General features: G+C 29.2%; 1 protein-coding gene across 5 annotated transcripts in view; it reads right to left on the reverse strand.

The window, feature by feature from the left end:
* LOC129909096 (choline transporter-like 2) overlaps positions 1 to 19,713 on the reverse strand; it is a 28,024-nt gene extending 8,311 nt beyond the window's left edge. For 2 of the 5 annotated variants that reach the window (XM_055986055.1, XM_055986051.1), the window contains exons 1-3: positions 3,065 to 3,263; positions 2,842 to 2,964; positions 2,424 to 2,780 (exon numbers count right to left, since the gene is read on the reverse strand). In XM_055986055.1, coding sequence (XP_055842030.1) covers positions 2,424 to 2,780; positions 2,842 to 2,964; positions 3,065 to 3,158 — 574 coding nt within the window. In that variant the 5' untranslated portion in view covers positions 3,159 to 3,263. Of the gene's footprint in view, positions 1 to 2,423; positions 2,781 to 2,841; positions 2,965 to 3,064; positions 3,264 to 8,844; positions 8,896 to 15,709; positions 16,016 to 16,420; positions 16,575 to 19,573 lie in introns of those variants that run through there. The other 3 variants (XM_055986054.1, XM_055986052.1, XM_055986053.1) reach the window with 3 other exon arrangements.
* Between the last annotated feature and the right edge of the window lie 4,435 nt (positions 19,714 to 24,148).

Consider the following 24,148-nt stretch of genomic DNA (forward strand, 5'->3'; position numbering starts at 1 on the left):
GTCCATACACAATAAAATTATCCTATAGTGAAAACTCTAGTATTTCCTGTACTTTTTATGGCAGAACGAACGAAAATTACTTGTAGCTTTCAACAACGTTGTCCGGTTCGTATATGACCTCCGAAGATTCGACCATGTTTCCCGATTCACTAGCACTATCTTCAATATGCCACTTAATGACAACCTTAAGAGTAAAATACTGATATTTTTATTCAACTTGATACAATCAGGTACACCTGAATATTTGTTCGAAAAACTCGTTTTCTCTCGATCGCAAAGAAGTAGGGTTCTTAAAACCCCGCCTTTTAAGTACACTGTTTCCAAACGACAATATTTCTTCTACGCTATTAGTCTGTAGAATGCTTTACCTGTTTAATTGAGAACAACTTGCAACTTGCAAAACTTTACAAAAACTTTGAATATGCTTTTAAAATGCTGACAATTTTTAAATTTAATGTTTTAATTTATAAAAAAAAAACACTAGTTTTAGATTTTTCATTTTTAAAAAAGTTGTATAAATATTTCATATAACCGCATTGTACTTAGTATTTCTTTAAAAACTACAAATCAAATATGTAACTATACTAATGTTTTCTGAATAAATAAATACAAATACAAGTTCCAGGTCTCAAGCGAATTTCTTAAGTAGCTTGAGTTGCAGCTTAAGTTGGAGACAGACAGACAGACAGAATTCCGAGAACAACTTTTTGGAATTATCTTTATAACATCCTCGTTTCAAGAAAAAGCCTGTATTACCAGTCAAATTTTATTTAATTTTTGTTGTTGTTGGCAACTCTATGTTTTTTAATCTGAATCCAACAAAATTTTTGGCGGAACATGAGTTTCCTACTCTCTTTTTCAGCTATAAGAAATTGTTTTTTTTACAACGTTTTTACATAAATTAAGATTTTAAAAAGTTTTAAAAATTTAATTAAAAAATTTTTATTGCAAATAAAAAAATTGCAATAAAAACAATATTGCAAATAAAAAATTTCGCATTTTAAAAAATTTTATTGCGAATAGGTAGCTATAAATTTCTTCACTTGATCTTACATTAGCTATTTCAAATATCTAAGCTATTTGGGCTTACAAAAGTTAATTTTCTTATCTTTTTAGACAGAGAACAATTTCGTACAGAAAAAACATTTTTGTATGTGTATTTTTAAAAGTTTTCCATTATTTAAAAATATTATGGATGTAATTCAATTCTAAACTGTTGTTTCAATCCAAAGGGGAATGCTTATGCTTATGCCATTGATATGAAAGTTGGTAGGTATTGGTAAAAATTATTTTATTCAGATATCAGAAATAACTTTTAGGTGCTGCACAAATTTTTCCTCATTAATAATAAATAAATAAATAAATTACATATTTATGAGTCGATTTTATTTTTTTAAGCCCTGATTTTTCAATCTTCATTTGGAATATGACATGAGAAAAAAAACCGAAATTTTTTAAAAGTTATACGCACACATTAATTTATTTTTTTTTTAAATTAAGTTAAATAAATCGGCTCCTTCTTTTACAATAAAACAATGATTTTGAAAAAAAAAACTTTTAAAACTTAAAGATATTCTTGTTTAAAAAAAGTACAGATCACTTTTATCACAGTCGTTGGAGCCATGTTTGAGAAAGTTTATTTCTAATAAATAAAAGTTATCAAAATTGTATTTATTTGAAAATATTAACTATTTTAGGGCTTAAAATAACAATTATTTATTTTTAAGTATTAAAATATAAAGAATTCTTATAATATAAATCTATTCTTGACAAAAAATGTAGGGCAAATTAGATAAACTAATCATTATTTTAAATCGGTTATTTAAACACCATTTGCCTAAATTTGATGCAAAACTTATCAGAGAAGATGAGTGCTTCTTACTTTTCAAAAATATATATATTTATCAAATCAATTACTGGTGGAGCGAAAACTTCTCAGTATTTTTGATAAGTTATTTAGTTGGAAGTGAAAAGTTGTTGGTGCAGTAAGAACACTTAACACTAAGTTTTCAGGCCAAGATCTGTATCTTAAGTAAGTGTATGTTTAAATGATCTTTCAACACATAAATAACGAAGTGGGTTGTCGCAGGAAAAATTAACAAATGCTGCCAATAAAAAGCGGACATTTACGTGAACCTATTCATAAAAGCAAATTTCCCCCATCTCATTGACATTTTGTTCAGGCTTTTATTCCAATAACTACCTAATTAAATATATTACTATCGACTTATTTATTAACTCATAAATTCAAAAGATACACCGACAAATAAAAAAAAATAAAAAAAAAACATTCTATCAAAAAAAAAAAACATAACAAAACATTGCAGCAAACATTGAACATGCGGTAAAAAAAAAAATAAATTAACGAATAAAACCCATGAAAAAAAATATCATAAATAAACAAATATAAAAAAAAAACTTACATGGCTTGCTTTTGACATACCAACGGGCACACCGGTTCGACACAATAGCTTTTTCCGCATCAGCTATTGAGTTAATACTCATTTTATATGCTTCCGTTTGACATATAAGCTTTTTCTTGAGATCATCCAAACTTAGTTTATTTTTAACATTATCCCAAACAAATGTCTCCGTGGGACATTCCGCCACACAGACTTGTGGTGTTGGACAACCCGTTATTGGCACTAATGGATCAATACATTTCTCCAAGTTGAAGAAAAATAAATATTTTTTATCTTTAACAGTGGCATCGACCCCACACTTTCTATTAAACGAATCCGTTGGGACAAGTAATTTATTTAAGTCACCATTCTTAATAGCTAAAAAGATTGATTAATTAGTCTTGAGATGTGGAAAATTGCATTCAATGTTGAAACTCACCATAATTACCAATGTAGCACCAAGCTGCTAAGAAAATGACAAAAATTAATAAACAGAATACATCGGTGCAGGATCGTTTCGAGAGTGGTCCTTTGAACTTTCGATCGTATTGCAAACGTTCACCTTTAATGATTAAACGAAAAAATAAGAAAATTTAATTAAACTTTGAACTATGACTGATTTTTATAAGGAAGCAAGTTTATATATATTTTTTTTTCAGTACCGTATTTCAATAAAGTTATTTGTTCAGAGTATTCACTCTTTTCCGCAGCTCTATTCTCGTCTTCTTCAGAGTCACTACAACAACAGCCCGGCATTGTTATTTATTTTTATGATTTATCACTCTTAATAATTAGAGCTCATTTTTTGAAAAATAAACTCCGAAATTTAAGGGCGAAACCAACTCTTGTGAACAATGTAGAATTGCTGAATCTAAATTACTTAGTAAGTTTAGGTTTTTCTTTATAGCATGAATACTTGGGTTTGACGTGCGCGGCGCACACTGGCTGACATAAGATTCTAATCTAATTAAGAATGTTTAGCTCAAGCTTTCTTGCCTTAGCTAAAATGAAAGACGACGACAGCGACTATTCTTGATAAGTTAAAAAAAAAAAACCATTTATGTGGTAGTGCTCGTGAAGTGAGTGGTTTTTTTTATTCTGTAAGCAGAAAGAACATTACGCACACAACAAAGTGCAGAGTTTTGGATTTTAGCTTTTTTTGGTATTTAATTGACACGATGACTTATAGACGAGTCATTTCCAAAAGAAACTAAATTTATACGGGCTTAGAGCAAAAATGAGTGAAAAAAAGCACGAGATTGAGATCTGCTTCGCGTGCTTGAGCTTATGGTTTGTTTCTGTTTTTTTTTTTTTTTTTTGCGAATAGATAAACAATCATGCTATTCGATCTTGTGTTACCATATTTTTTATCATCAAAACAATTAATGCAGGGTTATAAAATGTTAACTAACTAGAAGCTTTAAGGGCAAAATAATTTGGTTTAAAATAACACAATGAAGTAAAAATAATTTCATTCTAGTTGAGTTTATAAGTATTTTTAATGCAAGTTTAAAAATTTTTTAATCAAAGTTATCTAGTTGTGGGAATGCACATTTATTTTATAGGTAGTATCTTCGATGTGAATAGGCTTATAGTGTAGGTAGGTAATATTTTTTTTCTTGAGGTTGGTTTTGATGAGTAAGGTTTATAATTCTTCAATTGGCAATTTATTTACTATTTAGACACCTGCAATTTCGCAAGTTAACTTTTTGTCATAGTTAGCAAACTTAAAAACAAATAAGTATCTGAATGTGTCGAGTGGTAGATTTGCAACAATTATACGATGGACATTTAAAATTGTTATAATTTGCTTTTAAAACTGATTTATCGATAATTTAAATGATATGTTTTTTTATATGTACAGTGCGGTTCACATGGTTAGACGCATCAATTTTCGTTTACATAAATTTCATTTTTTTTTGTGTGTGTGCAAGAATAACCAAAAAAATTGTATTTATTAGAATGGTTATTTAGTTCTTAATAGAAAAACAAAAAGAAATAGTGGGTGAGTGGAAGTTAACGGTACTTTTTAGTCCTTCTTGTCTGTGATGTAAGAAAAAGGGCAGCTTTTTTCGGTTCACATGATTAGACGCACACCTTAAATTAGTTAGTTTGGCGAGATCTATTGCACTGATTTGATTAAATTTGGACGATTAAACATCAAGAAGTTATTTTTTTGTGATTTTCATTCAAAATCTGTTAAAAAAATTTCTGAGCGCGAAAGAATAAGGGATAAATGACGCGTTGGATTCCAAAGGTCTTTCCATTAGCCCCATTGCCAAAAAAATAGGATGAAGTGACTATTTCGAGATAAATTATTTAAAAAACAGTGCCTCCTACGAAAAAAACTTCAAAGGAGGAACAATAGAAGCTTAACACCTCAGGAAAAATGAAAATTTATGAAAAAAGCGTCGAAAACAGCTCTATCCCCGAGCAAAATTAAATAAAAAGCTAGGCTAACGGGAAGAACATCAACTTTTCGGTGAATTTTTTTGAATGCTGAACATCCTAGATTAAAATTAACTTAAAAATAGTCTTTAAAAAAGCACAATTTGAAAGAAACAGCGGATGGAGATCGCACGTCTTCACATAACGTGGGAAACAAGTTTTTGAAGTTTTTTTAAATTGGCGAAATGTGTTTTTTCTAATGAAAAAGAATTTAATTTGAATCGTTCTCATGGGTATTTCCACAACTTTCACGATTTTCACAAGGAGGAAAAGTTTTTGACACTTCAACATTCAAGAAAAGGAGGAGTAATGGTTTTGGGAGCCATTTAATATTACATTCGATTTAGTTTTCCTTTCAAACCGCTCTTTTTTTCAAACGGCGTTTTTTAAAGGCTATTTTTAAGTTTAATTTTAATCTAGGATGTTCAGCATTAAAAAAAATTCACCGAAAAGTTGATGTTCTTCCCGTTAGCCTAGCTTTTTATTTAATTTTGCTCGGGGATAGAGCTGTTTTCGACGCTTTTTTCATAAATTTTCATTTTTCCTGAGGTGTTAAAGCTTCTATTGTTCCTCCTTTGAAGTTTTTTTCGTAGGAGGCACTGTTTTTTAAATAATTTATCTCGAAATAGTCACTTCATCCTATTTTTTTTTGGCAATGTGGCTAATGGAAAGACATTTATAATCCAACGCGTCATTTATCCATTATTCTTTCGCGCTCAGAAATTTTTTTAACAGATTTTGAATGAAAATCACAAAAAAATAACTTCTTGATGTTTAATCGTCCAAATTTAATCAAATCAGTGCAATAGATCTCGCCAAACTAACTAATTTAAGGTGTGCATCTAATCATGTGAACCGAAAAAAGCTGCCCTTTTTCTTACATCACAGACAAGAAGGACTAAAAAGTACCGTTAACTTCCACTCACCCACTATTTCTTTTTGTTTTTCTATTAAGAACTAAATAACCATTCTAATAAATACAATTTTTTTGGTTATTCTTGCACACACACAAACAAAAAATGAAATTTATGTAAACGAAAATTGGTGCGTCTAACCATGTGAACCGCACTGTATGTACATTATGCATGTATGTATCTACTTAGTATCTTTACCATATAAACGATTTTTAAAGATTAATAAAAGCGTGTAAAATGTTTTTATTGGTAACTATGAACTCGGATTAGTAAACGTTTTACATTGTAAAGCACTGCTTTATTTATTCTTAGCAGTTTTATTTATGCTTTTCATACCTTGGAGATTGGAGGACCTTTTAAGTACTTTTTGGCTGTTTTAAAAAATTGATTAAAAACGAATCTGAATAGATTTTGAATTAAGCACATGTGCATTGTACATACATATTACATATGTACATAAACTAGCCCGAAAAATTAAGGGAACAAAATAAAATCGTGATTTTTTAGTGATTTTCGATAGGCTGTATATCACAGTAAAAAATGATCGCATCATGACAAAACAAAAAGCATGTGAAAGCTACATTCTTCTTGTTTTAGGTTTTTATGACAAAATATTTTATTTCTAACGCTAAAATAGCTTAATCGTTGGAACTGTTCAAAAACCAAAATTTTCAATATATTTTTGTCTTTACCAAAACGTGTCCGAAACGCGTCCAAAACACGTCCGAAACGCGACCGAAACGCGTCCTAAACGCGTCCAAAACACATCAAAAACGCGTCCAAAACGCGTCAAAAACGAATCCTAAACGCGTCCAAAACACGTCCAAAATGCGTGTAAGACGCGTACAAAACGCGTCCAAAACTCATCTTAAACGCGTCAAAAAGGCGTCAAAAACACGTTTAAAAATCCTTCAAAACGTGTGTAAAACGTCCAAGACGAGTCCAAAACGCATCTGAAACGCGTCCTAAACGCATCCAAAATGCGTCCAAAACGTGACCAAGACTATATCGGGAGACCAAAAACCTTCAAACACTCCATAAATTATTTTTCAGGAAAGTTGATAGTTTCTCTATAAAACAGGTTTTGCGTTTTTCTCAAAACTAAGATTTTGGACTTAAACGGTTCTTTCACTCATCGATTCAATAACAGTCTCTTGTTTTGTGGAAATGCCTAGTTCGGGATCGGGTCAAAATTCTGGCTTCAAAATTCTGCTTTTCAAAATTCTGCTTTTTCAGCGAAAATTCTGTTTTTCAAAATTCTGCTTTTTTTCTATTCTGTTTTTCAAAATTCTGCTTTTTAAAATTCTGCTTTTCAAAATTCTGCCAGCATTATATTTGAACAAACAAAATTCTGCTAATTCTGTTTTTTTTTTTATAGCATATGCGCTGGCTAAAGAAAAATACACCTCATCAATGTAATTCAACATTGGTACTTTCCTAAATTTTTTTATTTAAGTGTCGCAAATATTTTTTGAAATGCATATACTGACTTTCTTTCAAATAAAATATGTATACTAATTGGAACCGATATTGTATATTCCTTTTCTTATTCAAATTTTTGAATATTCATCTAGAGGCACGGGTTAATGACCTCCAAAAAATTTGTTTTTGCTAAATTCCCCGTATTTAGGCCCTAAACTTTCGATCTGGGGGGTGTCACCCCCGAAAACATCACTTTGGGAAATAACGGACACCTTACTACTACATATGTACATGAATCGTTAAAAATTAGGAACTTTTTTTAATGATTTCTGTTGAATCAGTTTTATTAATTACAAAATGATTTACTTAGTATCTCTTTATATTTATATCCGGCTATTTCCGGTAGCCAAATTGTTTTATCAACTTTCTAGAATTATAATTACACAAGGTTAAATCGATCACTTGACTCTTAAAATATCTAATTTATTTATAAATTAAAAAAAACTATTCAGAAATATCATTTACCTGAACAGAGTTGTGGATGTACTTTATTCCAATGACAACACCAATTCACAAAGAAGCACAACATTGCACTGGCCAAGTTGAATGAAAGTGCAATTTATGACAATAATCAATAGAAAATTACTCTCCCTAGGCAGTAGTTAGAATTAGGATATTCGCTTTTTTAAATATTCCTTTCATAGGAATGCACGAACAAAAAATATCAGGATAAGCCATTACCATCATCACGGGCTGAATGTGTTGACCTAATAACATAGACATGCATATGCCCATGCCCACCAATACAACCCCAACGTAATTTTACCATCAGGACTGTCTTTAAATTTTGCATGACACCGATATACTGTGAGCTATCATACTTTTACTATCGCTCATTTAATATTCTTTTAAAGTGTATAATGTGAATATAAGCTCATTTTCAAATTAAATAAAAGTTCAATATTTGCACTTAAAGTTGAGTTAATTATTGGCTATACGCGTTCTATTTAAGTTGTATAACATTTTTATTTTTTGACCTGGTTACAAGTGTTTTATCAATGAATACCGGCAGGCCCTTAGATACGGAACATATGTCATGAAACATGCACGTCAATGTTTTTTAGTGTTTTTGTCACTAACAAAATAAAAGTGAAATGGGGCATAAGAATAACGCTTTTAAAACAAATAAAAAATCAACAATGTTTAAGTTTGATTTTTAAGTTTCTAATGCAAGCACATCGACATCGGGTAATTGTCGATTATGATTGAAAAAGGTAGTCCGAAGATTCAAAGTCACTGCGTTCTTTTTTTTAATTTTTCACAGTACTTGATTTGATAGCAGAGAAAGAAATGTTCAACCTATCACAAGGAGTTGATTGTTGTCGCTTTTTTGAGGTTATATTGTGACAATTTGTATAATTAATATCACCTTAATATTATGAATATTTCAACAAGAAAATAACAATTATGTGTTATCCGGTCTTGTATTTTCATTAATTTGTATTTTTATCTCAAATTCATTACATTTTAGTTTTTGTATAAAAAAAAGTACGTATACGCCACAGTGTACCAAAATAATTATTAATTCTTTTTTGATGGATATCATAAAAAAATTGTTTTGCAAATTTAAAATTAACATTGATTTAATAACAACTTACCGTAAATACTTTCATTGTCATCGTGTCTGACCATTTTACATAGTGGAAGACCTGAAATAAATAAATAAACAAAACAAATTATTTTGAAGTTCGATGATAATTGAGTTTTACATAATTTTGAGGATTTACAAAAATTAAATAATGTGTAGGTCGCTTATCCGTTTGCTAAAACAAAACTTAAGCATTTAAGTTCAACATAAACTCTAATGTGGCCGTTAACTTCAAAACTACCTGCATTTTATCGATATTTTGTATGGAAACATTGAAAATTAATCCGGCACGGGTAAACATAATGACATAATGATTTTTTCTAATTTATTTAGAAACTTTTGAGCCCGTATACATTTTGAAATTAAGCCTTGTTCAAAATAAGGGACGTCCTTATGTAGGTGGTATGTACCTACCTATAAAAAGGGGCTGTTATCAAAATTCTGCCGCGACTGAAATTCTTTTAAAGTTTTGTCAAAATTGCGCGGATAAACAATTTTGTTCATCCAACTTTTAGTCGCGATTCATGTGAATTTTTATTAATGGATGACAATGCTCCCTATGTTTTGAGTTCTAGGTCACTGATCTCAAAACCAAGTTAAAAGAGTAAAAAAAAAACTAGTAATCATCTCGGTTAAGTTCACAATTTTTTTTTCTCTACCACCTTGGTTGCTCTAATGTGAACAAAAAAAAAAAATACAAAACAAAACAAAAAACTAAACAATTTGTGGTTGAAATTTAAGATTAATTTTCCTCGCCAAGTAATGTATTTGTGCTTGTCTGTATCTCAGAAGTGAGAAGCTGCAACCCATTATAGACATGAAAAGTTTAATGAACGTGATCGCATCGCGAATCAACTTGTGGCTTCAAATTCCCAATTCAACATAATTTCAAATACAATGAAAATAAAAACAAACCAATGTGCGTGCATTTGTAACATTTTCTTTACGTAGACTTTTGTTACAGATATGGAACTTGAAAACCTTCGCCTAGATGCCACATATACATATAACCACATTTGAAATTAGCTCCTAATTTATAATTTTGTTTGTCAATGGCATGGAATTGTGAAAACAAACGTGAATTATTTTTTATGACAAGAAAGTTATGATTAAGTACAGTAAAGTTGTATAGGGTGGTACACATAAGAAGAATTAAAATCACTTTTTTTTAAAGTAGTAAATGTATTTAGATATAATGATTTAGTTTTATGTATTCATATTATGTAAGTTAATTCAAAAACAAAAATATAAAGGACTTCTTAATTTTTCATAAAGTAAAATATGTTTTTGGGTTTTTGTACCTAAGTAAATCTAGCATAGTCGAAAGCTAATTCATATCCATGATAAAAGCAAATCTAATTATAATAAGATATAGAATAGGGAGGAGGACAATCTTTTAAATGGAAAATAATTTTCAAGTAAAATATTAGGAATAATGTTCATTATGCAAGCGTGCTAAAGCCAATTTGTAGTGCATTATTTATTTATCGACTCCATCTCATTTATTAGATGATATATACATAGCCAGTTTTTATTAATACATTTTTTTATTGATCCATAAGTTTATTGGTAATTATAATTAGACTTTGGAAGATTTACGACCACTTGAGAATTGCTTTCAGAATGATTGCAGACCAGCACAAAAACATACCAAAGAACTTAAATCTTTGTGTGGCAAAATATAATTTAAGATAATTGTTCAATTTTTCTTTTGCTTTACGAGCTTATTTTAAAAATTGAATTCACACTTTTATTTCTTTTACGGACTTCTTTTTTGTGACCAAATCACGTGTTGATAACAGGAAGAAAAAAGGGGCCCTATTTGTCATCCCTGTAGAACGTGTGTAACGTTTATAGTTATAGTTTGAGCACATACATACATAGCTTATTTCATAGGAAATTTTTTTTATATTGTAAGTTTTTTTGTTTTCTTTCTGAATTTTATATTCAAACAATAACATAAGTTTTTTTTTTGGGAGGCTTAATTAAACTATTAATGTCGTTTTCCAAAATTCAAAAAGTGTCACTCCTAGCTATATAATCAAATTCCAAAATTGAAAAAGGAGTGAATTTTTGGAGTGAATTCTTCACTTCCAAAATTTTGAAGGAGTGACGGAGTGATTAAGAATACTTCTACTTTTGACTTCATTGACTACTTGTCAAATTCTTGGATGGTTGTTTTAATTTTTTTTGTGAAGAAAATTATATTTATTTATAAAAAGAATCAATAAAGTATTGTAAAAAATCAATAAAAGTGAATTTAAAAGATTGTGTTATTATTTTACTTATTATTTATAGCGTTTTCGTTTGGTCGTCCGGGACTGTCCGGAATTCTCCCGAACGATTCTGAAACTGATCGTTTGGCACTCAATGACAGTTCTAATTCTGAAAAGAAGAGAAAATCGATTCCGAATTTTGAGGCAGAATCAAAACCAGAATCACGCACACATGTTCACACTTAAGACGTCAAAGTAATGAAATGTCATTCTTTGTTGTTCATTTCTCAATTTTAAGATTTTTAACTATGCCCAAACTTTAAACTATATTAAAATAATGTGAAGAAAACAAAACAAAAATAGATAACTTAATGATAATAAAAAAAATAAACAAAACAAAACTTTCATCAGACGTTCGCATTTGATGTTTCACAAATACAAAGAAACCCAAACTTCAGAATCAAAAAAAGTATCCAACTCTGATCGTTTGGCATTCCGGATCGGACAGTCCCGGACGCTTCTAAGAATTCCCAAACGAAAACGCTATTAGTATTACAAACACATGCAAAGTAAACGTCAAATCACACCACTTGTCAAATTCGTCATGAACAAATTCCAAAATTGCACAACAAAGGAGTGATTCACTCCCATAATTTTGGAAAACGACTTAAGTTTTACAGAAGTAATTCATCATCTTTCCAGTCTTTCTCTTATTGAAGAGTACAAAACGAATTGGTTGATTTTTTGTTTTATGCATAGAATTGATTTGTTTGGGAGCAACTTTAACTAAAAAAATATTCAATTTAAATAGGAATGTTTGCGAAATTTGCACTTACATAAATGATAGATGCGGTCTTGCTCTCAATAAGCTGTTTATTTTTTTATTTTTTTCTATTAAAATTTACGTTTATTTTAAGCACTGCAGGTCTTGTAGTAAAGCATTTGTTTTCTTTCATTATATTTCATTTCAGTTTAATTTATTTACTATTCATCTGATAAAAATTCGAGGCTGAATTTTTCGTATTTTGTTTTGCCTTTAGAAGGTTTCTTTTTACAAATTTCCACAAATACATATGTATCTATAAGATACATACATAATGTACATATGTAGGAATGTTTTTTGTGTTCTATTGTTACAGCAAAAAAAAAAAAGATAACGTTAAAAGAAATAATGCATCAACAAGCAAACATTAAACAACAAACGAAAGTGCCGCATACGACTCTGGGGTTAATTTATATGTACATATGTATATGCTTTTATAGTTTAAAAGCGAAATAGATGCCTACATTAGAGTAGATAAAAAATTCAGAATTTAGTTTAACTATAAACTAATTCATACCAATGAAATGTTAAAGATTTCAAGTTTATAATTTAAATCCTTTGTGAAAAAAAATGTAAAGAACAAGATAATAAAAGAATGACTGGATCGCAAAGTTGTATAGCAATTTGAACTCAAGTGTGACCATAAAAGGAAGTTCAATAAACGATTTATTTAGGGGAAAAGCTTTACCTTTGCGATGAATAGAAAAAAAGTTTATTTCAAAATGTTCAAGGAAATTTCTTTCTTTTTTACTTTTTAAAAAAGTCAAAAACACAACTAATATTTCTTACTATTTAATAATTTAAAAACAAAAATAAATTAGGCTTGGTTTGACGGTATTTTATCGGAATTTTAAAAATAATAGATCGGGATTTCGAATCGGGATTTTTACAAGACGAAAATAACAATAGTACTTCAGGGGACTGGATTTTTAAACTTTTTTCGGGATTTTAGAAAAATGGGATTTTTAGAAAGATTAAAAAAATTTTAATTTCCATTCTAAGGAATACCCAAAATTCTTCTGAATGTAGGGACCTACCTTTAAAGATCTGATTTCAAAGAAGTAAATTATTGCCGTCTCGTCGTTGTTGAAATCATTTCAATAATATTTTTCGATTTGACATTTCCAAACATTAGAACTCATATGGTTGAATCAACATGTTTTGAAGTTCAATACATTCATATGTATATTAGGTATGGTCCGTGATTTATAGTGTAACAATTTTGTTTTTTATTTACAATCCCGACACATCTTTCAACAAGACCCCTCTTCTTTTTATGAGTCACGTCATTCTCTGCCTCATATGTTCCCGAATATGAGTCATTAGCCATGCATTTAATGCATAACCACTATCGCTCAGTAGCCAACATTTTTCTGTTCCCATTAGACATATATATAAAAATGCTTGGGAGTTTATGTTACTATTGAACTTGAGCTGTGCCCCATATTTTTACATTACCACTAAAAATGGTAAAACCAGCTCTACATTAAATTCAAAAATTTGGGCATTTGTGTTAAACAGATGAAAATTCATATCAAGCCGGAAATTCTACATACACATGGGCTATTCTGTTCAATGCAGTAGCAATGTCTGCAGCGACTAATTGATGTCTAAAGACAGTGAAACATCTACATGGGTGAAAAGCTAGTACCGAATTATCTTAAAATACTTAACACTTTAAAATTGAGTAAAAAGTGTTTAACTTAAGGCTAGTTTAACACTTTAACACTTAAAAAATGCGTTAATTTGTCTATCAAGTCCAAACAATTATATTTGGAAAGTCTATAGGTAGAGTTTAATGATGCGTATTATCCTCAGATCATTTCTAAGAAAAAAAAAAAAAAAACACAAGACAAAACAACAAGAGAAAGAGACAGATGGAATTGAGGATAAAGATATAAGATGGCACAGACGGGGAAACATAGTTGAAAATTCTAGCATGTTATCGCACTGATGGCTTCAGTTAAGCTGGCGATTTAAAAAAAAAATGCTTAGCCAAACCTAGAGGTTGAACCCACTATTCCGGATTTGCAGTCAACTACCTATTCCTCTGTGCCATGGTCACCTGCATAACATTTTTAAGAAAATCATATCTCGCTCGAAAACTTATTCATGGTGTAGTTAACTGCGTACGAAAATAATAGAAAACCAGTACCTAGCTCAATGGAGTATAACTAAAAGTAGGATTCCAAGTAAAGTCCAATTTAGCTGTAAACTAGTGAAAGTAATTAAGAGAATAATTACTCCCGAAATTATGTTGGCATTTATTTTATTTCAGCCAAAACAATAGGTAATTACATTTACGTTTAAATCTAATCCGAAGATAAATCTTACGGACTAGAGACACTGCAGCGCTAAAAACTAAGTACAGTGGCTTCAGATAAGCTGGCGATTTAGAAAAACACTGTCTTCAAACCGAAACCCATAACTACACCCATAATTACTCGACCAATTTGTATTATCTCCAGAGTATCAAACTATTATTTCTGAATACAACTCACGAATTCTTGTACTTAAATCTATTCGAATGTTACCTACGTACCTAGGTGAGGAAAACGAAGGTACCTTTGTTCTTCAATTTAGTGTTCGAAAAATGTTTACTCTTTGTTTGGCTTTGGTCATTTAGAGTTCAGGAATATGGCCAAATAATTGTTTTTCTGTTTTTTTTTATTATTGCACAAAAGGTGTTAAGAAGGTACCTTGAAACGAAAAACTAGGCTTAAAAATATTCTAGTTTTTTTTAAATAAAATTAAAATACATTAAAAGTATTTCAAAGTCGAAGGCGAAATTTCGATACTTTGAATCTTTTGTCTAGCGTTAAATTCAATGTCCCCTGACGAAATTTTAGAACCTTTATGTATAATGCACTATCGTACCAACTACGAACAGAATTCTTCTTTGAACACTATGTTTTAACTATATAACACAAACCATAACTTAATAACTGAAAATGTTAATATTACAAATAATGGCTTTAAAATTATTTTTTATAATTTACATAAAAATTCTTGATAAATTATAATATTATGTACGCTAGAACCTTAGCTTGATTCAATAAATAAATAATTTTTTTCGAAGTTAGTAGGAATACCTTTCGAAAACCATGTACATATAATATCTAGCTAAACTATCTTGAATCTATCTTGAATCTTAATCAAGTATAAATAATAAATGAATACTTTTTATAGCCGTTTATTTGCTCTTATTTTATCTACATCCACATTATGTACCTACTTAGAAAAAGTACCGACAATCGCTCTTTTTTCTTTATTGTTTTGCTTTGCATTTTTAGAATTATGAGCAATCACTATTGCAGCGGGTCATATCCCGAAGCCAAACGCTACGAAGTAGCATTGTTCAAATTCCACTTAAGAAAAAAAAAAAAACACAAAAAAAAAACAACTTTATCCAACTTGCAGTTCTGCATTTTATTAACTTAATGTCTACCTAGGTATACAAACGCGAACCTAAGGTTACAAAAACTCACAAAACAATACTGTTTCTTTGTTTCATTTTCAAAAATCAAATTTCATCAAAATAAAAAAAATTACAATCAACCCATTTATTTCAATAAAAAAAAAGTATAGTTCTTTTTGCTTCCGAAAAGAAATTATTTAAACAATTAGTCATACATTTTTAGGCTTCCACTTCCCTTTTAAAGACCGATGACCATATACAAAATAAAATCTGAATAAAACTCTTCAAATCACAAATTAACGATAATTTATAAATCATTAACTCGTCAAACAAAAGCAATTCTGTTTGTATTGTAAGACAGGTATTTATCCCCAACCCGTCTCAAAAGAGTAAATAATATAATTTTATATTTGCTTACCGTCTTTTGTATAAAAAAAAAAAAAGTGTTTCAATTAGATCAGACAAATAACAATCAAAACCGTTATATTATTAACTTGATTTTAAGTTTGCACTTCTATTCACTGGAAGCACTAAGAAATAATAACAACTATGCACTTGCCCCAGCACACCGCAGCAGAAATGTTTTATGCCACAATCACAGTGGTTCTTTGTTTACAACCACCTTACAGACTCTGCGCTGCTGCACGCATCATCACTTTACGTTTACATACAGACACACAAATTGCGGGTACTAATGACCTTTTGGATACACTGACTATACGACTTGGACTCTCTTGTTGGTCCTTTCTTATTCTTATCACAAATAAGAGAGATATCCAAGTCGGTTCGGCACCTTCTATATGGCAACAATTTCACTTTTTATCAACAACAACAAACAAAAAAAGAACAAACAGCAAAGAAGTACAAAAAAACGACGAACTAATTTAATTATTCACAGAATAATGTGATAGAGATGAAAATCTGTTTTATATTAAAACTTTTTTCTTATGTAATAAATTTCCACTTGACAAATTTCACTTTTTTATTCCACTTTTCCAGAATCAGCAAACTAAACAAAAAAACACTAGTGGAATTGTAAAAGCAAGTAGTGGGACTCTCGCAGTCGGGGAATTTCGTTTCTACTTTGTTTATTCGTTTACAAACAAAAACCTGTATTATGGTTGGTTACCTGTTATTATTGTGTTTTGTCCCCCACTTTATAGAGAGTTTGGGGTAACTTTACTCGATTTACTTTACACGTAAATAATGTACGTAGGTCGATCTAAAGTATAGAAATTATAATTGCAAGCTGAGCCCCGGTTTCTTTTCGAGTAATGTTCGCTATGAATGAATCGACAGTGGATACTGACTGACTGTGATATTATTTTTTTTTTCTACTAAATTAAGATAGAGACTCTGAGAAAAAGGAAAAGTTGCTTAACACTCCGGTACTCTTAATTAGATAAATATGATTTATTTTACTCGTGATGATTTCATAACTTTACGAAATTTACTTCGCAGATGTAAGAATCGTTTAACAATTTTATTAAGCTGCATGAGTTGATGCATTTATAACTGTAAATACTATTAAAGTAATAAAGAAAAAATCATTTGAAACCTGTGGAAATCCTATAATATGTAGGATTGAGTAAAAGCAACCCTATGTCAATGATAATTTAATTACATATATTGTCTACTTGCATTATTCTTAACACATGGCAACCCTGACTCCTGTCGGGATACTGATCGGCAAAATTGGAACATTTAATTTATTTCGACAATAACTGTACACTAGACTGATTAAAAAAAAATGTTTTTTGTTCAAATGTCATTGCTCGAGTCCTTTCTTCGTCAGCAAAAGGGACTCTCTTGACGAAGGACATTTTAAATAGTTTGTTACTTATTTTTTAATATTTTTAATCGCGACAAATCAAACCGATTTCGAATTTATTAAAAAAAATTTTTTGATAACAGTTAACTCAAATCAGTCAAATTTTCGAGTTTGGGAAAATATTTTCCTCAACACAAGATTTTTCTTTACACAAGTGACAGCGCTATTTTCAATTCCATTGAGCGACTATGAATTCCGCTCTAAATCATTTTCTTGTATAAAATTCAACGCTCTACAAAAAGCTCTTAATATAATTTGTTTAATAAACCGCCGCGTTTCAAAGTTATTTAACTTCAAAATTCAAAATGTACTTTTTTCTAATTTTTTTTCAAGTTTTTGACGAAATTGGTTTTTCCAAAAATTTTTTCAAATTTTTTAACTTACAACTTTTCAATAAATTCGAATTATTTTTTTTCGACTAAAAATTATGTTTAATTTTTTAATAATTGTATACCTAAGTTCAATTTTGTACAAGATAATGATGTTGTCTAGCCTTTTTGATGAACCATTAAAAAGTTATAAAATTCTTTTCCATAAAATGTTCCTTACTTAACTGCCGTTATTTTCGAAAATTTCAAAAAAAAATTTTACGGTTTCTGTTTTTCAAACGTGACTAAGTAACTTGAATAACCAAACACAAATTGGAAAAATCAATTTTTCGACATTAGTTTTTGTGTTTTATTTTTATTATTACCCATAAGGTTAATCTATTTAGTACATATTTACAAAATATGAACTCTTCAGAAAACAAAGGTAAAGGCAAAGGTATAGCAGAAAGATGTGTTGAATGAATTATTCATTATATTTCTTGAAAAGAACACGAGTACGTAAAATGAATAGATTAGCTTTTTTGATATTTTAGCGAATAACGAGAAAAACAATTTTTTTTTAACACTTTCTTGCTCCAATTTTGTTTACTATTTTCGACCGCATATATACTCGTGGGCTCTTTGAAATAGCATAAAATTCAGCTGAGCTGTATAAATTTTAAAAAATCCCTCAAAATTAGGTGTATTTTGTATTGGGAAATCTTCAAACGCAGAGGGCGAGTGTTAAACCTTAATTTTAAGGGCTCAAATTTTTAGGGAATTTTTTGTGTTTTCTGTATGAAACCAAATTTAGAATTTTGATTTGAAATTCGCATTAAAAAAAAAATGTTAGTGCAACTGAAATATATTTGCATTGAAAATAAAATATTTATTGCAAATAAAAATATTTTGCATTACGAAAATTGTATACAAATACAAAATTTTGTTGCATTGAAAAAAAAAATTCAATAAAAAATGTGTCCATTAAATATTTTTTTTAAATATGTATTCGTCGAATTTCTTGCAATTTTGGCTAAATTTTCAGCAATTTTTTTTTATTTCCAGTAAATATTTTTTTTTTTAATTTGCAATATTTTTCAGTTGCAATAAAAATTTGTTTTAATGCAAAATTTTTTTAGTTGCAATAAATACATTTATTTAATTTGTTATGGAAAATACTTAAAAAAAATATGATTTTTTACAACCCTGACAGAACCAGAATTGCATTTGACAGAGAAAGTTAGGAAATTCACATTTTAAAGAATTTTTACAAATAATTTCACATAAAACAAAATTAAAATAATTTTTGTGTTAATATTAGTAAATTAATGCAAAACGTCATTGAACAAAATTTTAAAAGTCCAAATTTTTGTTACCTCTCATACAAAATAATATAACTTATCGAGGATTAAATATACCAAAGGTACTTGAAAGGTTTATCGGAAAATACTCAAATTTGATATTGACTTTATTTTCAAAATTAATTTTTGAAACACGTCGTCTTTATTCTTAGAGGTGGTTTTGAGAAAAACTAACTTTTTCTTAATTGTTACACACATTTTTATTTGAATATAAAATTTAAGGCTGCAGCTACGTACCTCAAGATACATAACTGCCAGTCCCACTGTTTTTAATTCTCTATCATCAAATTATGTTTCGATTTTTTCTCGATTTGATCTTTGAACAATTTCTAAACTTAGCGTTAAGTGCCCTCGTACCTACACTGCAAATAAAAACTGATAACATACAAAAAAAAAACAATATTATTAAAGAACATTTCTATGCATGTGAACCGGATTGTATGTAGGTGCCTACCTACATACATTCTGTATCTGTTCGACTATGGGTACATAATACAAATTTCTCGACGATGTTTGTTCTTTGTTATCGGCCAAAAAAAAAAAAGATTCTGAAAATCTGTGTTGTTCTTTATGTTGTTTTTTTTTTTTTTAATTTTTTATTGTGGCGGGGGAGCGCACATTACAATTAGAAAAAGGGAAAGGGGCCATACCTATATAACTACATATATCCATCTACATGGTAACTGAGTGCAGGAGCATTGGCAAAACAATGGAGCAAAACAAAGAGACCAAAAACCAAAAAAAAAACACCACACACAAATGAAATATAGAAGTTCACTTACAATCTCATAAATCAATGAAAAAATAAAGTCATCCCATTAAATTAGAACAACTTTGTGTGCCTATTTCACATGCACGTGTTATTTTTATTTATAATTTTACACAAAAAAAATAAGATGAAATCTATTTGCATCATTTTGATACACACAAGAAAACAATTATGTAAAACTGAAGGAGAATTAGAAGAACAAAACAGAGTCTCCTACTGTGCATCAACATCGTCGTCATGCGTCAGAGTGTAACGGACAAGTTGATTTTTGACGGAATTTCGATAGCTAACATCCTGCATTGCGCGTGGTCAGGAGCTCTCACCTAGAGTATAGCATAGTCTGCGAGAGGAAGCGGTGCAAAATTTCAAAAATATTTTATTTAAATTAAATCCTTAAAAAAATTCTTGAAATAAAAAAAAATTTCTATATGGTCCTGGTCCTCGAAAACGGCTCCCATTTTCATGTTTTATTTTTTTTTTTGTTCAAATACATAATTCAAATGTACTATCTCGTAAAAACTAAGAAAAAAGATATTTTTTTTAGAATTAAGCAGTTTTCGTTATTTTTGAATTTCTCAAAAACTAAAAGACATCCAAACATATATTTTTAAATATCAAGCACTGTTCAAATTGAATTGGAGAGCGATTTAGTATATGTAGTAAAAAAAATATGATTCTTCATTTTTTAAGTTCGGTTATTTTTTATTAATTTTTGCTGATTAATTTTGTTTATAAATATCGTCGGTCTCATAAGGAAACCTCGTAACTCCACTTTTTTTCGAAAATGACTTTTGAATGTCATTTTTTGGCAAATATGTCAGCGGAGCAACCCAGAAAATTTTAAGTCATTTCGAGGTTTTTCATTTTAGAGGGTTGTTATATTAATAGAATGCTTATTTCGACCTCGTTTTTCAAATTTAAGAGTTGAGTTATAGCCTTTTTTGACCTAAATGATTTTACTTTTTTTTTAAATAGAGTTTCAATATCGGCAGATCCAACACTTCTTATATGTATAATTCCTACCACTCTGCACGAGTTTAATCCTTTCGAACCCAAGCTATGAAAATCAATATTATGAAATGTTTTTTCGATATTATCGGGTCAAAAATATCACAACTAAGAAATATGAATAGCAAAAAGTTATTTTCCAAAATAATAAATAGCAAAACTAATGTGTTAAAAAAAACTGAATATGACCACCAAAAAAGTCGGAGAACTGAGAAAATAACTTTTAATGAAACTATAATGTATGCTACTTCTTCTAAGCAAAAAAACAAAACACTTTCTGCATTAACATTTTTTATATCTTTTTTTTTTCAAAATGACCATATATAGAAAAAAATGTGAATGTGAAGGTATGATATTTGACTAACTTTTTGTAATAATCCAGTAACTAGGCATTATTATCTTTCAATTAAGCCATCGGAACCTAAAAAATTATTTAATTTAATATTTTTTACGAATTTTTAAAAAAATGTTACATGAGATGAGAGTAACGCTGTATCCGAAAGGGTTAAGATAATCAGCTTCTAAATAGGTACATTAAAAAAACTCAATTTATAATATTGCTTTGTATACACAACGGGTTGTGCCTCATTATTTAATTTTAATGATTTTTCATAGAAACTCTAAAAAGAAGTGTTTTTAAAAGAATTAAATTTCGAAAGTGTCTAATTGAGGAGTGACTTTCTTTCACTTCTCAGAAAACCCAAAAAACTAAAAGTGAAATTGTGATTTTTCATACGCTTTATATTTTTCAACGAGTTTCAGAGCCCGATTTGTGTGACCAATTTGCTGTTTTATTGAATTTAAACCGAACTGCATACTTAGTTTGAAAAAAGTAAAATTGATTTTATCCCCTTTTAAAAAGCCACTCCTCAATTTTTCGTTTATATGTATGTGCATAACATTATGTATATTGGAAATAATTACACGACTATGGCGTCTCTAGTTTTCAAATGATGGTACTTTTTCGTTGCTTAAACTCGCATTGAATAAATTGGAAATATAAAAATTTAAACATGATTCATTTCGACAACAACAATAATATCAGTCTTCCAGCGGATGTGCTTTAAGTGTTAAATAATTACATTTATTATATTTAATTTTACCTATCATTTACTGCCCATCAAACTCCATAAAAAATTAGTGTTTTTCCGACAGTAACATGCTTTGAATACTTAAACACCCTTACCTGCTTTTGCGGTTTTATTCTGATATTGACACTGACTTACCCACTTAGATTCAATTACACACATAATAAATAAATTTCATAATTTTCTACATCGGCTTACCCGTTTTTGAGATTTCATTGTTTTTTTTTTTTTACTACCGTTTTTTTTTTCATTCCTCAATTCAATATTATCGTTTTTGTTATTCTTCTCTCTTTCAATTAGTAATTAATTAATACTTCTCTATGTAAAAATTTTATAAAATTCCATAAGATGACTTCATAAATTATATCATTAGGTAAACTATGATAATTAAGCATATCCACTAAGGTTTGTTTTTTTTTTTTTTTATGTTTAAAATATTTGCTGTTAAACACATACCTACCTACATTATAAATTCTCAAATATAATTTTTTGAGACGAAAATCTTTTCAAATCCATGAACTCGGTCGCACGTATTTCTTTTTGTGGTCAAACATACCTACTTAGCGTTTGTATATGAAGTTGTTAAGAAAATATAAATTAAGGAAACCTTACAAATGTTTTATCAAGAAGAATCCCACAGAAAGAACCAAAATGGTTTTTATACGAGTATTGATCAAATCTTCAAGATTTAAGTTTTTAGACACAGAGAAAAAAACATGCTTTTGTGAAGGAATTAAAGGATGCATCATCCCCTTATGGAAAAATACTGTGCAGTGATAGTGCTAATAAAAATAGATCGGTTCAATAACATACAGTAATAAAATGGTCTAATACCAAAAAATTAAGTACCTATTGAATTCAAATAAAATAACGTGGAAACAAATTTTTTACCACAGTGCTTTATTAGTTTTAATTTAATTAAGACAATATGCGACATCAATGAACCTGTCTCAATGTTTCGCCAGCATTAGAAAATCGTTTAGGATTTGTTTTCAATTTTAATTTTAACAGTCACTGTGGCGTATGTGTAACATTTTTTTCTATTGAAAAACTAAAAAAAGTTTGTCCCACAAAATTAAATAGTTGACCGTCGTTTTTGTTTAATTAATACATACATACATCACTGAACAAAATCTTGTTCTATCAATTGAAGATTGTGCAAAAACTAAACTTTATCAAATTCGAATTTGATATATTCGTTACTCCTCCCATTTGGATACTATGCATTTGTGCAAGTCATTATTAATTTTTCTATTTTCACAATTAACTTATGTACATTGTATTTATATATAAATCATTATAATTTTGAAAGTGGTATAAGTCCATGTAAAAAAACCATTAAGTTAAATTTAAAATTAACCGCTACTAAACAGTATCGCTTTTCTAAACTTTGTTTTGAAAAGTCAATTTTAATATTAAAACAAAAAAATCTGTTAAATTTTTGTTTTTTTTATGAAAAAATTGATATCTCTCGAAAATAATGCAAAATGTGACTCATATTTTGTTTGATTCAATTTTAACCCACCTACTACATATCGATTGTGCTTCTCCAAAATCATTTGTAAGTGATGGTTTTTTAGCACCCAGATTACAAATATAATGATATAACAAAAACTGTGTTAGGCGGTCTGAAGCTCTAAGTTTTTTAATTTTCAAACCTTGTTAATAAATTTGATATGAGTTTTATTTGTAGATAAATATAAGAATCCTAAATTTTTTTGAAAAATCCTAACTAACTGACTACAAAACATTTTTAAATAAATTATCTTCAGTTCAGTTCATCTTAGTTCACATTAGGTTTTTGTTAAAAAATCTATGTAAGTTGAGCTGAATATAAACAAAAGATGCGTATTGACAAGGTGTCTCACGATAAGTCAACTGATGAGTCCAAGTGAGCTCCACCGGGACGAAACGTCAATTTTTCTATGGACTAAAGGAGGTAAAAAGCTATATTAAATCAATAAATTATTTTGAGGCATAGAAAAAAGGTTAAGCAGGCTTTTCCCATTCGATTCTCAAAATTTCACGATTTAATACTCGTTCAAAGCATTAATGATCTTGTTCATTAAATCATTCTTTTGTGGTGAAGACATCTTCAATTTCTGAACTGAAAAATGGGATGTATCCGTGCATTTCTGAAAACATCAAACAAAATTGCTAAAACCATGTTGAAACGAAAATGATTTTTAAAGTCCCATTAGATTCAGGATTTCAGAGTCTTTTTTTAAATTTAACTTTCCCAATTTGGTACTGTTCAACTGAGTAGTTTTACTTCAAGCGACGGTTTTTTACGTATTTCTTTACCTAACAATAGCCACTTACCAACATTTTTAAAAAGCTCTCCGGATTCAGTAAAAAAACCAAAACCGAGTATAATAAGTCTCCAACGTAACGATACTTGATCAGGTTTTTCTACGTTTTTTTACGTATGCAGTACAAGTTTATCCAAAAACAATCGCGGCATATTAAAAATTCAATTGTTCTTTCAAAAA

The sequence above is a fragment of the Episyrphus balteatus genome, chromosome 2 (assembly GCF_945859705.1).
Source record: "Episyrphus balteatus chromosome 2, idEpiBalt1.1, whole genome shotgun sequence".
Classification (NCBI taxonomy): domain Eukaryota; kingdom Metazoa; phylum Arthropoda; class Insecta; order Diptera; family Syrphidae; genus Episyrphus; species Episyrphus balteatus.